General features: G+C 39.6%; 1 protein-coding gene across 1 annotated transcript in view; it reads left to right on the forward strand.

Annotated features, from left to right (window-relative positions):
• LOC306863549 (receptor activity-modifying protein 3-like) overlaps positions 1 to 17500 on the forward strand; it is a 22479-nt gene that overhangs the window by 2292 nt on the left and 2687 nt on the right. The window contains exons 2-3 of the mRNA XM_079406952.1: positions 10448 to 10480; positions 11961 to 12120. Of these exons, the coding sequence (XP_079263078.1) occupies positions 10448 to 10480; positions 11961 to 12120 (193 nt within the window). The remainder of the gene's footprint in view (positions 1 to 10447; positions 10481 to 11960; positions 12121 to 17500) is intronic.

Genomic DNA, 17500 nt, shown 5'->3' on the forward strand with positions numbered 1-17500 from the left:
CAAGGTTAAAGCTTTTACCCAGAAGCCCTCAGTGCTCAGACCTCCTGCTGCGATACTGCTGCAGCTAATGAATTATACACACACACACACACACACACACACAGAAGAAATCCTGATGGGACAGGAGAGTCTCAGAGACACGTGAGGATGAGGATGATGAAGAGCTGTGTGTGTGAGCATGAGGAACGAACATCTCCCCATCTGATGTGTGTGTGTGTGTGTGTGTGGTCATGAGAAATGAGTGTCTCTTCATCTTTTGTGTTACTGCATTTGGAAAGTTACATGTGATTCACTCTCATCAGGAGTCCAAGATTCACAGAAGATCTAGAGACACTCATTCGACTCCAACAGAATGTGTGTGTGTGTGTGTGTGTGTGATAGTGTTCATTTATATGTTTTATCTGTAATCTTTCTGATTTGGAACACAAAAGAAGATTCATTCATTTGTTCGTTCATTCATTCAGCTCCTCTGAACACCAGCAGGTCTGTGTTTCTCAAACTGGGGTTTGTAAGTTGATGAAAAGCTAATAATTAATAAAATCATAAAAAAAATTAATATAAATTTTATAATTAAAATAAATCAAAATAAAGCACTAAGAAAGATTAAACATTTTATTAGTTTATCTGCTTGTCATGTGACCACTGACTGTCATCAGAGAAGCATTAACGTGAATGTGTTTATAAATGTGACCCTGGACCACAAAACCAGTCATAAGGGTCAATTTTTCAAAATTGAGATGTATGCATCATCTGAAATCTGAATAAATAATCTTTCCATTGATGTATGGTTTGTTATGATAGGACAATATTTGTCTGAGATACAACTATTAGAAAATCTGGAATCTGAGGGAGCAAAAAAATCTAAATATTGAGAAAATCTCCTTTAAAGTTGTTCAAATGAAGTTCTTAGCAATGCATATTACTAATCAAAAATGAAGTTTTGATATATTTATGGTAGGAAATGTACTAAATATCTTGATGGAACATGATCTTAATATCCTAATGATTTTTGTCATAAAAGAGAAATGTATAATTTTGATCCATACAATATATTGTTGTCTATTGCTACAGATATACCTGTGTTACTCATGACTGCTTTTGTGCTGCAGGGACAGATGAAATATGAACTGAAATCTCAGTAAGAGTTCAGGTGAATCTTAGGCTGATCTCGGTTCTCCGTCTGATTCTATATCTGTGCTGAGGTTCTGTCAGGTTTGATTTTATTGTGTATTGTGACACACGTTGAATTGCAAACACACGAGTGTGCTGCCAGTGTTGAGAAAGCAGCGGTGACCCACACACACACACACTGTGTGTGTGATTGAGTGTGCATGTGTGTGTGATTGAGTGTGTGTGTGTGAAGGCCGGAGCGAGCGGATCTGATGATGACTGACACCAGCGCTGGTGTTTATGTTCTGATGAATCTGATGTGATCTCACGAATCCTCCAGAGCTTCTGTGTGTCTGACGCTCCTCCATCTACTGTATGAACACCAGAAAAACTGCAGCGCACATAAACTTGCATTACTTCAGAACTAACTTTACCTGAAATAAAATAGAAATATAAAAAACTTAAACATACAGTCATGGCCAAAAATATCGGCACCCTTGCAATTCTGTCAGAAAATGCAACCTTTCTCTCAAAAAATTGTTGCAGTTGTAAATGTTTCGGTATTCATGTGCTTATTGTTTTTGTTTACATTGGAACAACACAAAAAAAAACAGAAGAAAAGTCAAATCTGATACAATTCCACACAGAACCCCAAATATGCACTGGACAAAATTATTGGCACCCTTAACTTAATATTTGGTAGCACCCCCTTTGGAAAGAATAAGTGAAATCAATCGCTTCCTGTAACCATGAATGAGTTTCTTACACCTCTCTACTGAATATTTTGGACCACTCTTCTTTTGCAAACTGCTCCAGGTCATTCAGATTTGAAGGATGCCTTCCCCCAGCTGCAGTTTTGAGATGGGATTCAGATCTGGACTCATTGCTGGCCATTTCAGAACTCTCCAGTGCTTTGTTTGTAACCATTTCTGAGTGCTTTTTGAAGTGTGTTTCGGGTCATTGTCCTGCTGGAAGACCCATGACCTCTGTTGGAGACGCAGCTTTCTGACACTGGCCACTACGTTGCACCCAAAATTCTTTGGTAATCATTAGATTTCATGATACCGTTCACACAGTCAAGGCCTCCAGTGCCAGAAGCAGCAAAGCAGCCCCGAAACATTTGCAATTGGAACAATTTTCTGAGAGAAGGGTTGCATTTTCTGACAGAATTGCAAGGATATTTTTGGCCATGACTGTATCTTCCTTCATCTGTTTGCCCAGGTGATATTTCTCATTTTTGTTTAGTTTGTCTTGATGCACTAAATGACTAAAGATTGATTTAATAATTTTTTTATAAAAACAACAAAATGACTACAATTTTGATTATAATTAAAATGAAAAAATAAAATTAAAACTAATTCTAAATATTGGTCATTACCTCTACAGGTAAAATATCAAATTTTTCAGTACCAAATTTGGTACCATACAAAAACTACTGAAAATATATATTTTAAATAACTATTTTAAAATAAGAACATTATAATTGAGGTTATAATTGATCATTATTACATTTTTTCCAATTGCTAACATCCTTTTGTCCAATCCGTCGGTTGTGACCATACCATTTTCACACAATATGCAGTCAATTACCATGTTTCTAAAATGCTTACATTTTGTTTTCATACAAGCTTACCCAAAAACTAAATCATGGAACTTTTTAGTCATATTTACAAATGCTTAAACACAGCCTGTCAGAAAAGACCTAATGTTCCAAACCTTAAATATAGTATAAAGTCCAGTTGAGCTCTTACAATCTGACTTTGCTGCAGTTGGAATGAACGGCTGGTTCGTTTGGTCAGAGGAGACTGAGCCTGGTTTCTCCCAAGGTTTTTTTCTCCATGCTGTCACCGATGGAGTTTTGGTTCCTTGCCGCTGTCGCCTCTGGCTTGCTCAGTTCATTTCCAGAGATATCGTCGCCCTCTTTGCAAAGACACTATTTAAACTGAACTGAGCTGGATGAGGACATCACTGAATTCAATAATGAAATGCCTTTAACTGAAAATCTTTTTTTTTATCTTTTCATTTACATTATTGACACTATTTTCCTTTTTTGATATTGTGCAGTTGCTTTGACACAATTTACATTGTTAAAAGCGCTATATAAATAAAGGTGACTTGACTTGACTTCTGCTACAACAGCAGCTCAAAGATATTTAAAAAATCTCTCTTTATAAAATATTGTAGCAACTGATTATTTCTAAGATCACTGAAATATTTAGAAATAGCTGATTCCAGTCTCAGTTGGAGGAATAGTCAGGTGTTGAAGCTCTTTCTATCATATCAACAACAAAAAGACCTCTTTGAATTGGTTTTGTGGATGCAGAACAACAGAATCAGAGAGAGAGAAAGTAATGGCTGGGAGAGGGAGAGGAATAGTCCGGAAAAGGGAGAAGAGGAAGGGGAGAGGCGTGAGAATGTGTGTTGGACTGTGCATTTTTATTTTTTATTTATTTAGTTTTTTTTCCTCTCACAACCTATGAAAGCTTATTTCTGTCATGGAATATCTTCTTTCTTTTCTTTTTTTTGCAATTGTGAATTTACTGTATCTCACAATTCTGAGAAAGTCTGATTGCAAGACGTAAACTCGCAATTCCAATTATAAAAGTCAGAATTGTGAGATAAAAAGGTCACAAATACTGTTTTTACTTTTTTAATTCTGTGACGGAAACAAGCTTGCATAGTAACCGACGGCCATGTACTGTATGTTGGGATGTTTGTTGATCCCTGGCATCAGCTCCCATCCACATCCAACCCACACCCACTGAGAAGACATTTCAATCGAGGGTCCAACTGGATTTCTGCATAGCGTACCCTATTTTTAAGTAATGACTCATTCAGTTTTAGACAGTATGTTGCCAAGAACAAACACATTACTGTAAACACTTAAATGTAAAATGGGTTTCAGTTGAAGGTAAACTGAAGAAAAAATTACAAAAAAACTATGGATTTTTATATTGTTTATTATATGCAGGTAGAACTAGAACATGACAAGAGAAGCCGTTTTTGCTGTTAGTATTTGGACAGTCACTGTGCTATGATTGACTATAGGCTCCTGTTGGATAAAACCAGTGCTAATGTTTTGACCGAATGACTGAATCGGGTTTGATGTGTTTTGATAGAGTTAGTATATGTAGAAAAAGGTATTCAGCATTTTGAAATGTACACATCACACAATTAGACAAATAGTTAATAGTTAAACTATTTGTCTAATTGTGTGATGTGTGTTGCTGCATTAAGAGTTTAGAAAAAGAACTATAAAGTAGTATTGGTAAACGCTTGTTAGCAATTGAAAAAAAACCCAAAAAGTATTAATAACTGAGTAAATGATGCAGTGAAGCATTAGTATAGCCTTGCTTTAAAAGAGGAAAACTGGTACTAAAATGAAGAACAAAGATGTGAAATAAGATGTCTGTTAGATTGCATTTTACACTCCAAGACAGATCTGTTTTGAAATATCAGATTTTTAGTTTTGTCCATTTCTGTTTATCTCTATGTGAATCATTGTATTTTCAGATTCATTTCATTACAGTTGTAAATACTGACTGAACTTTGCAGTGTGCAGCTAGCAGCATGAAAGATAAATACCTGAATTATCTAATATGTGTTACGGGGCGAACGAGACGTGAGATATAGGCAGGGTCAGAACATCAGCAAACAGGTATAACACAGGCAAGACAAAGAGTGATCCTAGGGCAAGCGTGGGTCTTTGATTGGCGAACAATATCCAGAGGGCTTGAGAAGAGGGGTAGTGCAATAACATGAGCAATAATCCAAACGAGGTACAAACAGAGTCCAAACGCGAGACAAGGGTTAATCCAAGATACACAGGCAGGAATCAGGAAACGGGAACCAAGGCAACACGAAAGGACTAGACTAACTAGAACTGGAAACTAGACTCCGTAAAGCAGCTCTCACTAGGTGAATGCTATACGCAGAACAATACTCGGTGATCTGGAAGAGGAAGTCCAAGGCTTAAAAAGCGTGTCTGAATGATTCAGCTGCGTGTGTGTAATCAGTGCAGTGGATCATGGGAACTGTAGTCCGGAGTGACATGTAAAAGTCTGTGTGGGGTGAGAGTCAATGTAAAGAGAAGACGACGTCTGGGGGTGAGCAGACGAAAGTAGATGGACAGGATTCGGGACAATACGAATGATCTCTTACATTTTATTACACACATTTACAAAACTTTGCCTCTTTTTTTCAAAACTTTACACACAAATCCAAGAATTGCACTAAAAAAAATCTCTTGCATTCAAAATATCACAAACACGTCTCAAAAGCAAACATTTGCAAACACCTTTGCCATAATATTAATTCCTATTAGATTTGTGTGTTTCATAGAGATTGTGTGTTTTGCAAAATGTGTTTTTGTGAAATTGAAAACTGAGTCAAAGTCTGAGAATCAGTGTCTGGTTTTGCAGATTTGATGTGTGCTTCTGCTGTTTTCAGAAACGATTTTGTGTGGAAGCAGCTGAAAACACTGCAATCCTGTGAAATCATCTGCCATACACTATAACAGATATAGATATTCATGCATGTTTCAATATGACAAGCGTCTTACATACAGCAGTGCACAGAAGGACTGATGTGATTCAGACGGCTTTATGATGTCCGTACGGATTGGACAGCGCTGGTTCTGTAGTGACTCTTCTGCCGATGTGAGGCTGATTTCATGGCTCTTCTCCTCCAGCAGAGCATCTCAAACCCACGAATCCCTCAAGACGCCTGAACCTTGTGTTAATGGAGTGACGTCAGGTTCCTCGGGAGCAGAGCGAGCATTGATTCTGTTCCTCAGTTCTGGGTCTGTCTGTGATATTTCCCATCATGCTCTCTGAATGCACTTTTCCCTCTTTGACCTTTTGACCCTGTTGTGTATTACGCTCTTCCACACGAGCGGTGCTCATCCTGTCATTGTGTCTGAGGAGATGAAACAAAGATGAGTAGGATTTACTTTATACAGCAAAGTAACAGCTTTCAGTGACAGTATATTTCACAAATACAAAGAAATGGCAAGTGGCTGTATATTCTTTGACTCAGATGAGAAAGCCTCTCTGGATAAAAGCACCTGCTAAATGCACATGCGTGTTTAATTAAGATCCATCAGTGATTAAGAGCAGTCTGGCGATGTTTGTGTGAACGAGCAGACGTTCAGCTCCGGCTGGAAGAAAACTGCAAAGGCAAATTGGACGCAGTTCCATTAGGAAGCGCAGAAACGCCTTTAATTCCAGATTTAATTGAGGCTGTGATCCAGCAGCACCATCAGCTGCTGTCATTAGTGAGTGTATCTCATTACTGTATGTGAGAGTAATTCAGAATGACCATTATATTGCTGTGATACACCCACATCACACACACACACACACACACATGTTGGGTTTCCATGTTTTATGGGGACATCCCATAGGCGTAATGGTTTTTATACTGTACAAACTGTGTGTGCTATTGCCCTACACCAACCCTACACCTAAACTTAGCCCTCACAGGAAACATGCTGCATTTTTAGATTTTCAAAAAACTTTATGCTGTATGATTTATAAGCTTGTTTCCTCATGGGGACCAAAAAATGTCCCCACAAGATTAAGATTTACTGGTATTACTATCCTTGTGGGGACATTTGGTCCCAGGACGTGATGAATACCAGGTGCACACACACACACTCTCACACACACACACACTAATGCAGTTTTGATCATCACATAATTACCCGGTTGAGTTTAATAGCTCTCATTGTGTTTTGCTCGGAGTGGACGGAGCCGTTGCCATGAGAACGCACATTATAACCTCGTCAGCTCATTCGTTTTTACATCAATATGGTGCAAACAAACATTATAATTCCAGAGTTGAACGGAGGAGCAGAGATATTAATGATTCCTCTTGAATGAGAAAGTCGTTTGTGAAGAGCTCGTTTAACTAGAGTTGTTTTGATTACTGATGAAGGCCGATGGTTTATTTCAGACGGCAGAAACAGCAGCAGGTGAATGAGAGAGAGTCGTTTACTTTCTCATCAAATGAAGCAGAATGGCAAATGTTTTCACATTAACCCTGACATATCAAATAATAGTCAGAAAAACCTGACTTTCTGAAATGGAACAGTTCATTGAACCTTTGAACTAAATATTAAAAAAATAAATAATATTTGGGAAGTCGTGGCCTAATGGTTAGAGAGTCGGACTCGTAATCCAAAGGTTGTGGGTTCGAGTCTCGGGCCGGCAGGGATTGTAGGTGGGGGGAGTGAATGTCCAGCGCTCTCTCCACCCTCAATACCACGACTGAGGTGCCCTTGAGCAAGGCACCGAACCCCCAACTGCTCCCCGGGCGCCGCAGCATAAATGACTGCCCACTGCTGTGTGTGTGTGTTCACTGCTGTGTGTGTGTTCACTGCTGTGTGTGTGTGTGTGTGTGTGTGTGTGTTCACTGCTGTGTGTGTGTTCACTGCTGTGTGTGTGTGTGTGTGTGTGTGTGTTCACTGCTGTGTGTGTGTTCACTGCTGTGTGTGTGTGTGTGTGTGTGTGTGTTCACTGCTGTGTGTGTGTGTGTGTGTGTGTTCACTGCTGTGTGTGTGTGTGTGTGTGTGTGTGTGTGTGTGTGTGTTCACTGCTGTGTGTGTGTGTGTGTGTGTGTTCACTGCTGTGTGTGTGTGTGTGTGTGTGTGTGTTCACTGCTCTGTGTGTGTGTGTGTGTGTGTGTGTGTGTGTGTGTGTGTGTTCACTGCTGTGTGTGTGTGTGTGTGTGTTCACTGCTGTGTGTGTGTTCACTGCTGTGTGTGTGTGTGTGTGTGTGTGTGTGTTCACTGCTGTGTGTGTGTGTGTTCACTGCTGTGTGTGTGTGTGTGTGTGTGTGTGTGTTCACGGTGTGTGTGTGTGTTCACTGCTGTGTGTGTGTTCACTGCTGTGTGTGTGTGTGTGTGTGTGTGTGTGTGTTCACTGCTGTGTGTGTGTGTGTTCACTGCTGTGTGTGTGTGTGTGTTCACTGCTGTGTGTGTGTGTGTGTGTGTGTGTGTGTGTGTTCACTGCTGTGTGTGTGTGTGTGTGTGTGTGCACATTGGATGGGTTAAATGCAGAGCACGAATTCCGAGTATGGGTCACCAAACTTGGCTGAATGTCACTTCACTTCACTTCACTTCATTATTATTATTTTGAATAAATGCATTTGAAAATATGATTTAAACATAATTAAACTGATGCAAATTGTTAATAATAAACTGTTGTGATTTGAGTGCAAAAGTCTGACCTGTTTCATTGATATATGACAGACAAATATGATCACATTAAGATTGTTGATGTTAAAAGTGTTTAATCCAAATGGATGGAAATTTATTAGTGCTATCAATCAATTAAAAAAATGAACTAATTAATCATACCATTTTTTTCTGAAATTAATTGCCATTAATCCCACCTAACATTAAAGTTTTTAAATATACTTTTATATGGTAGTAATTTCACAATCAATCATCAAATTAATGTAGAAACAACATAAAGACAGTATTTGTTTTTTTGCTAAGAAATTTAAAACAATCTTCACATAAACCCATTATAATAAATGTCATATTTAGCTACCTGTGCTCTTATATACAGAAATTGAATAAAGTTGTTGGTAACACTTTATTTTAGGGTCTCTTAACTAGTTGCTTATTAGCATGCGTATTACTAGAATATTGGCCTATTATTAGTAGTAATTAAGCGCATATTAATGCCTTATTCTACATCCCTAATCCTACCCAATACCTAAATTTAACAATTACCTTACTAACTATTAATAAGCAGCAAATTAGGAATTTATTGAGGGAAAAGTCGTAGTTAATAGTGAATGTGTTCCCTATTCTAAAGTGTTACCAAGTTGTCAAACACTAAATTCTAAATTAAATATAGATGAATCCTTAAAGCTACAATAGTTATTGATTTCCTGTTTTTTCTTGTGTTCTTTGATGAGCAGACATCACAGCAGCTGGTTATTAGAGCATTTGGCTGCTATCACTTTAAGAGCTGCCGCTGCTGAACGTGATGCGGATCTGACACGCACACTCGTAGCTTTAATATGAAATGATACAGGTTACAGCAAGAAAATGAGATTTTACTGACAACATCTCATCATAATTCATGATGTTCAGGTCCGAGTATGTTTGGCGTTTACAGTGTTATTCGCATCTTTTGCTAGAGTACGGTGTGTCTCGTCTCTGAATGAATCGCCTGAATCAAACCGAGAGTGTTTTAGTGTTAACCCAGTCCTGATCCCAGAATGCATTGCTCTGATGATGGACAGCGTCTCAGAGCTTCTCCAGGGAAACTCAGCAACTCCTTGAAGCCTTTGAACATTATCACGGTGCTCACGTCTGTGTCCGGATGCAGGAAGCCGCTAAATTTAGCACAATAACAGTCAAGTGTTTTCAAGGCCTGAACTGGTGACACATTCAGACTCCAGCGACTCATTCATCTGATGTCTGATATCTTCACGCAGACCATTAGACTCGTGTGCAAGAAGAACTTACATGATGTTTGAACCGAACAGAAGTGCAAATATGATAAAGATTTAGAAACATCATACTGATTTTAATATGTGGTTGAAGTCACTGGATCTGTTGGATCTTTATGGGTTTATTATCTAAGAGCGGCGGTGTGATATTGTTGAGCTAGGACTCTATTGGAGCCTGTTCTAACATCTCTGAACACAGTTTGAGTTGATGTGCATGAGGGATCTGCGCTCGCATGTGCCGTTAGCATGTGCCTTTAGCATGCTCGTCCCGCCATCTGTCTGCTGCAGTTAATATTCATGCGTCTCCTCAGGAACAGACTGACAGCCCTGCTGAACACCAGATCCATTCACATGCTGCTGCAGGCTGCTTTAGATGCTGGAATAACACTGACACACACTTCTCACCAGAACTGTGCTGCTCAGCTCGCATGATGATTCAGGGGAAACTTAACTGTGTGATCTAACTGTATGATATATTAGTCATATAATATATAAATGTACTTAGTGACTCTGATGTGGGTTTAAAATACAGCCATGGTTGTAAATTGTTTTAAGTCAAGTCACCTTTAATGAGGTCTTGATTCAATACAGATTGCATCTTCACAGAAATAAACAGGAAAATAACAGTGTTAATGCTGCAAATTTATGAAACAAATTCATTTTCAGCTATAAGCAGCTCAGCAGAAGACAAATATAGTGGAGTTCAGTGTTGAAATGATTCAGTTCAATAACTATGAAACAAATGTAATTGAAATGTAGTTCATAATACTGTTTTTCTTCCCTAAAATAAAGAGAAATGATTGTACAGAAGCTCAGATATGAATCTAGTTATATCTGGGTCCTAATCATGAAACTGTTTTTGTTTTAGCAGTGAACATGCTGATGACGAGAGGTTTATCAGGTGAGTGTCTCTCATGTCTCTATCATGTCTCAGTCAACTCGTGTCTCAATCATGTCTCTATCGTGTTTTAGTTTTGTGTCAAAGTCAGAATCAGAATGAGCTTTATTGGCCAGGTATGTTTACACATTTCTTGTATGTTTATACGAGGAATTAGTTGTAGTGACAGAAGCTCCACAGTGCAACAGAAAGACAGTAACAGGACAGGACTCAGGTAATAAAGAATAATATACAAATATGTATATCACTTTTATTGTCACATGTGCCTTGGTGAGTGAAATTCTTGAGAGCGTGCTCCAGACAGTGCAGAAACAATTTACATATAAACATTACCATACATACGTACAGACTTATACAGATGACAACGTGTAATATACACATACATGTACTCAGTACACACAGTGTACTATTAGACATACAGTTATCGATACACACATTCTACATTATGTACACATGTACACACAATAATATGCGAAGATGCAGCAGATTATATATAAACCGGATGTGCAAATGTCATGGATGTGCATTGGATGGTATCCAGTGCTGGCAAAAAGATTGTTGTATTAGTGCAGTAGTGTACTGGTAGTCCAGTTTGAACTGTGTGGAATTAAAGTGCAGTGCGTGGTATATTGTAAAGTGGGAGTGTGCTGTAGGGTGTATTAGTTTTGACTGTTCATTAGCCTGATAGCCTGAGGAAAAAAGCTATCCCTCAGTCGGCTAGTGCGGGATCGGATGCTGCGGAGACGTCTTCCTGAGGGCAGCAGAGAGAGCAGTCTGTGGGACGGGTGGCTGGAGTCACTGATGATCCTCCGGGCTTTCTTTATACACCGCCTGGTGTAGATGTCCTGGAGGGAGGGAAGCTCACCTCCAACAATGTGACGGGCAGTTCGCACGACCCTTTGCAGAGCTTTGCGGTTGCCAGCAGTGCTGTTTCCAAACCAGGCGGTGATGCAGCCTGTCAGGATGCTCTCCACAGTGCAGGTGTAGAATGATCTGAGGATGCTGGGGCTCATTCCAAACTTCCTCAGCCGTCTCAGGAAGAAGAGGCGTTGGTGTGTCTTCTTCAGCACTGCATCTGTGTGAGCGGACCATGTGAGATCCTCAGTGATGTGAACACCGAGGAATTTGAAGCTGTTTACTCGCTCCACAGGTGTCATGTCGATGGTGATGGGTGTGTGTTCTCTGCTCTGTCTCCTGAAATCCACCACCAGCTCCTTGGTCTTGTCGATGTTGAGTGAGAGGTGGTTCTCTTGACACCATTTAGTCAGGGTTCTCACCTCCTCTCTGTAGGCCGTCTCATCGTTGTCAGTGATCAGGCCTATCACCGTTGTGTCAGCAAATTTGACGATGACGTTGGAGCTGTGTGTTGCTGTACAGTCATGTTTGTACAGGGAGTACAGGAGTCTCAATCATGTCTCAGTCATGTGTTAATCGTGTCTCAGTCGTGTTTCTCAGCATGTGGACTGACGCTCTGTTTCTTCAGACGCAGACGGCGCTGATCTGTCGTTCACGCAGCGGTCGCAGCTCCTGCAGTGCAATCAGACAGTCCTGCTGCTGGAGATGGAGAGATGCGGAGAACGATTCAGCAGTGACATGAATCACATCCATCCAGACGACAGATGCAACCTCACGCACTTCATCAGGTGAATCACCATCCTCTACAGCACTTTACTCTCCAATCTATACAAATACAAGAGTCACTCATCTCAATGAGTCCAGCTTAATTAAACATTAATGAACGTGTGTGAGAGAGAGTATGTGTATGTGTGTGTGTTTGTGATTCTGTTTCTTTTTCAAGTCACATTTATTTCTACAGCACTTTATGCAATTCAGATTGATTCAAAGCAGCTTCACAGTAATAAACAGGAAAATACATTGTTGATGTTGCATAATTCATAAATTATGAAACAAATCCAATTTCAGCTGTAAGCATCTCTACAGAAGACAATAGAGTCATTATTCAGATCAATTTATTTCAACATTTCTGACTGAAGTTATTGAGTGTAATGAGACGCTTCCCGTCACTTTTATGAAGCTGATTTGAAGATCAATATATCTGGATCATCATCCGCTCAAATATGATGAACGATGTGACACTGGAGAGCGTTAGACTCTGAAACACGCTGCGTTCTGCTGTATTTCTGCTGTGAGGACTCGGACGGGTAACTAGTTGAGTAGCTAAAGTGGTTCTCACAGACTCAATGATCTGCTGTGTGTGTTTGTAAACGCTCCGCTGTCATTGATGAATCTGTGATCTGCAGATGTTTATTCTTGAAGATGTTCCAGGAACTCACCGTTCACTCTGACATGATCTTGAGCTCCTTCCAGAGACTCAAGGAGCGTTTGAGACTCGTCAGCCGGTCAGATGTTGATAAACCAGAAGCACAACACTATTCACATGTTTATCTGGAACAGAAGCCAGCGATTCTGACCACATTTACTCTTGAGATGACAGTGGCCCTTCACATGTCCAGATCATGTCTGGTTCTAGTAAGAACTCTAGCTGCTGCATTTTGAACCAGCTGGAGTTTGTTTATTAAACGTGCAGAGCAACCACCCAATAAAGCATTACAATAATCTAGCCTCGAGGTCATGAACGCATCAATCAATGTTTCTGCATTTGACATTGAGAGCATAGGTCGTAATTTAGATATATTTTTAAGATGGAAAAATGAACATGTTTTTCGAAGGAAAGATTGCTATTAAAAAGTACACCTAGGTTCCTAACTGATGACGAAGGATTTACAGAGCAGCCATCAAGTATTAGACCGTGATCTAGGTTATTACATGCAAAAGGTTTTGGTCCAATAATTAACACAATTTTTTCAGAATTTAGCAGTAAGAAATTGCTAGTCATCCAGTTTTTGATATCAACTATACATTCTGTTAGTTTTGCAAATTGGTAAGTTTCATCAGGTCGTGAAGAAATATAGAGCTGGGTATCATCAGCATAACAGTGAAAGCTAACACCATGTTTCCTAATGATATCTCCCAAGGGTAACATGTAAAGCGTGAAAAGTAAGGGGCCAAGTACTGAGCCTTGAGGTACACCATACTGCACTTGTGATTGGTATGATACCCCTTCATTCACTGCCACGAATTGATGGCGGTCAGATAAGTACGATTTGAACCATGCCAGTGCACTTCCTCTAATGCAACATCATTTTCTAGTCTATTTAAAAGAATGTTGTGGTCGATAGCATCAAACATGGCGCTAAGATCCAGTAGCACTAATATAGAGATACAACCATGATCAGATCTGATTTGATCCTCTTACTTAGATATTTATACTAGAAAACAAGACAAAATACTAAGAATTCTCGAATCAAGATGAATTTACTTTACAAGTAAAATGACTTAAGATATTATGTCTTATTTTCTGAAAAAAATATCAAAATTATGTTAATTTTTGCTTAAAACAAGCAAAAATATCTGCCAATGGGGCAAGAAAAATAATCTTGTTTAGCCTTTGAATTAAGCAGATATTTTTGCTTGTTTTAAGCAAAAGCTTACAAAATTTGTTCAATGTTCAATGTTCACTTTATTTATAAAGTATATATTAATATAACAAATGTTGACCACAGTGCTCGAGACCTCTAAGAGACTCAATGACTCAATGTCAAACACTCAATGAAATTTTTCAGAAACTCATTTTTCTGAGTACCTGTAAAAAGTCTTGTAGCTGCATTTTGGACCAGCTGTAGTCTGTCCAAACTTTTGTATTGAACACCATCAGTGAGTTACAACAGGGGTTCTCCAGTCACAAAGCAGAGGATATCTCGATGGTTAGTTGACGCTATTGCACTAGCATACTCCTCCATGGGCCTCCAGAGCCCCATTGGAGTGAGAGCCCATTCCACTAGAGGCGTGGCCTCTTCCTGGGCGTGGTCTAGTGGTGTGTCCATGGCAGACATTTGTGCGGCGGCTGGCTGGGCCTCGCTGTCCACTTTTTCCAGGTTCTATAACTTGGATGTTCCGGCCTTACAGGCCCGGGTTCTATCTGCTTAAATGGCACACCCTGTTTTAAGCGGTCTTTTCACGCATTGCTAGTGCTGAGTAGGGTTGTAACGGTATGAGATTTTCACTGTATGATCATCTCAGAAAATATCACGGTTTCACGGTATATATTAAACAATATTTCTTATCAGTAACAATGACTCTTAAAAGAATAAGAACAAGTTATTTGAGTGAACAAATCCTTTATTGCAACAAACTTGAAATCATTTTAATGAAAGTAAGCCTCCCTTCTGAGGAAAAAAACTAAAACAAAAAAACAATTACAAAATAAAGCCATAAGCCTTATGTATATCTATATCACACTTTAACATTTTAATTAATGTTTTAAAATGTTATCAAATGAAAATTTAACAACACTTATTTTTGGCAAAGTGCTGCACAACAGAGGTATTCTAAGTTAAAACATGGACAAACATGATATTCCTCAAAAATAATGTTTAAATGAATTATTTATTATAAAGAATATTATTATTGTTGTCATAACTTTTAAGTACATTGTACAATGCTAATTTATTTCTGTCAGGACTTCAAGTTAAATTGAACTTTTATTTTGAGGGGTTGTAGCAGATCTTGGAGTTAAGTGTATTTGATGGTTTTTCTCAAATAAAGCTGGTTTTCTCTCAGAGCAGCTCTGCTGATGTTCATGTTTCTGTAGATGCTGAGAACACCATTAGTGTCATGCATGCATACTTCAGTATGTAGCAGATAAAACAGCGCCACTCATATCTACTTTTGATTTATCCATTCATCAGATTGCGTGTTTTAATTGACAACCTCGTTAAGGTTATTCTGTAAATCCCATGTTCACGACTGCTCCGGGATTCCCTCTGCATCACAGAAATTATACGGCCTTATAACGTGTTATAAATGCGACACCTTTATCTGCACGGAGGGATGGTGTCTGTGAATATGAGCAACATGTTGGATGTATTGCCTGCTTTTGCAGCCACATTTTTTGCAAATTGGATTCGTCCTCAAGGACAACCCCACGTTTGTGTTTTTTTTTTTTTATATATACAAAGTATTCCCATACTGCAAATTTAAACTTTTTTAGGCAGGGGATGGAGATTAGATACAATCTCTGTCATTTCAGCAGAGTGAAGTAGCCGAAATAAATTGCATATGCGCGGGTGAGACTATTATATATTTTTTTTTTCATTATTTTTTTTTAAACCGTAGATATGCAAATGTTTAACTGTGTACGTTCAAACCGCGATAGACCGTCATACCGGTATATCGTTACAACCCTAGTGCTGAGGCTGTACTTGAGCGTTGGAACGATGATCTAGGCTGGACTGACCTCTAGGAGTTCAGTCCTCTTGCCTCCTGCAGGAGTCTTCCTGCTCATAATAGGTCCCTCTGAGCCTTATTGCTCAAGGCCAGTTTATATAGGTCGTTCCTCTTCATGGCATGGCGGGATTATATTTGTTCTCCATAGCGTCTAGCGACGCAGGATGAGTGAAGTATCGATAGGAAACGCACTCAGTTACTAACGTAACCTCGGTTCCCTGAGATACGGGAACGAGTACTATGTACCGTGCCGTGCCATGCCATTCAGCTGCACAACTCAGGCCGTTGCTTCAGTCGAATTGATCTGATTTCCTATGGCGAAGCGCCCGCTTATATAGCCAGATGGCCCAGCCCCTTCTGGCGGGCTTTGCTGCCATACACTTGTGCAGCACCGCTGATGAGCCATTGGTTCGTTTTTATATCACTGCACGAACCAATGGCCATGCAGCCACACTGCGTGCTTAAAAAAGTCTTCAGTCCTCGGAGAAAAAGGAGTTTTCCCCATAGTGTCTAGCGACGCAGTACTCGTTCCGTATCTCAGGGAACCGAGGTTACGTTAGTAACAGAGTACGTTTTCTGTCTGTTGACAGTATTTTCTCATTTATGGAGTGACAAAAAGAGAAATTCAGAATCCCCTCTGGAAAAATCTTTAACTCTGATATGACAACAAAATCAGACACAAATTATGAACTTGACTTTATCCAATAATCAGATGTATGGTCTGGAAATGTGTGCAAATTAGTGCATATTTATGAGAATGCCTCATTTGCATATTTAAACATAACATTTCAGAATACGTGTAATACACAAAATGTTTTTTTGCTTCTGATGACTAGTAACAGCAACACACAAGATGTGAGGAATCATTCACGTCTGCAGTGCTCTCGGATCAGCATGAGCTCTAGTTCTAGTGACGAGTGACTCAAACACCATCAAAACGATAATAATAATCAGAAACAAGGGTTTGAGCTGGACGCTGGTGAACATCAGTGACCCACCACTCTCTTGCATGCCATTAGGTTCACCGCTGGACGCTTTATTAAGATGGACGATTAGACGGGTCACAACATGAACCCAATTACTGAGATCCTGAGCGGGGCTGTTTTCCCAGACTCTGGAGGAAAGAGCCTGTAGGCGTCAGCAGGGACCAATCACAGCTCACACACAGCTGCTCATCTGCATACTTTATTTATTCAGTCACTGAGGTCCAGTGTTTCTCTGGAGATTGACCTGCTCGGATGCGTCTCAGACTGTCTCGCTGTGTCTTCTGCTCAGCAGATCAGCGTTTATCTGGTCTGGTGGAGGTTTTTCTCCATGATAACATCAGCAGATGGAACGGCACGTGCGTTTTTGCTGAAGATGGTCGCTGATGACAGAGAGCGAGCGCTGCGGTCTCTGATGAGCACTTTACTAATGGCTGATACGATCACATGACCAATAGAGATTCAGTGACGACCGCGCTAATGAGATCTGATCATAACACACACACACACACACACACACACACACACACACAAACACGTGCTCGTTTTTATACCAAGATCAGAAATAATCATTTTCATTAAGAAAGCAAAGCCTGTTTTGTATTTATATCAAATTCTTTTAATCCCAAACATTCTTGTCATTATGAAAACATTGTATTTATGATTTCATTTTGAAAGGCGCATTCTGCGTTTAATAAAAACAATCTGTCTGTATAGGGCGATTTTTGTGGCT

Source organism: Barbus barbus (genome assembly GCF_936440315.1).
Source record: "Barbus barbus genome assembly, chromosome: 44".
NCBI classification, from domain to species: domain Eukaryota; kingdom Metazoa; phylum Chordata; class Actinopteri; order Cypriniformes; family Cyprinidae; genus Barbus; species Barbus barbus.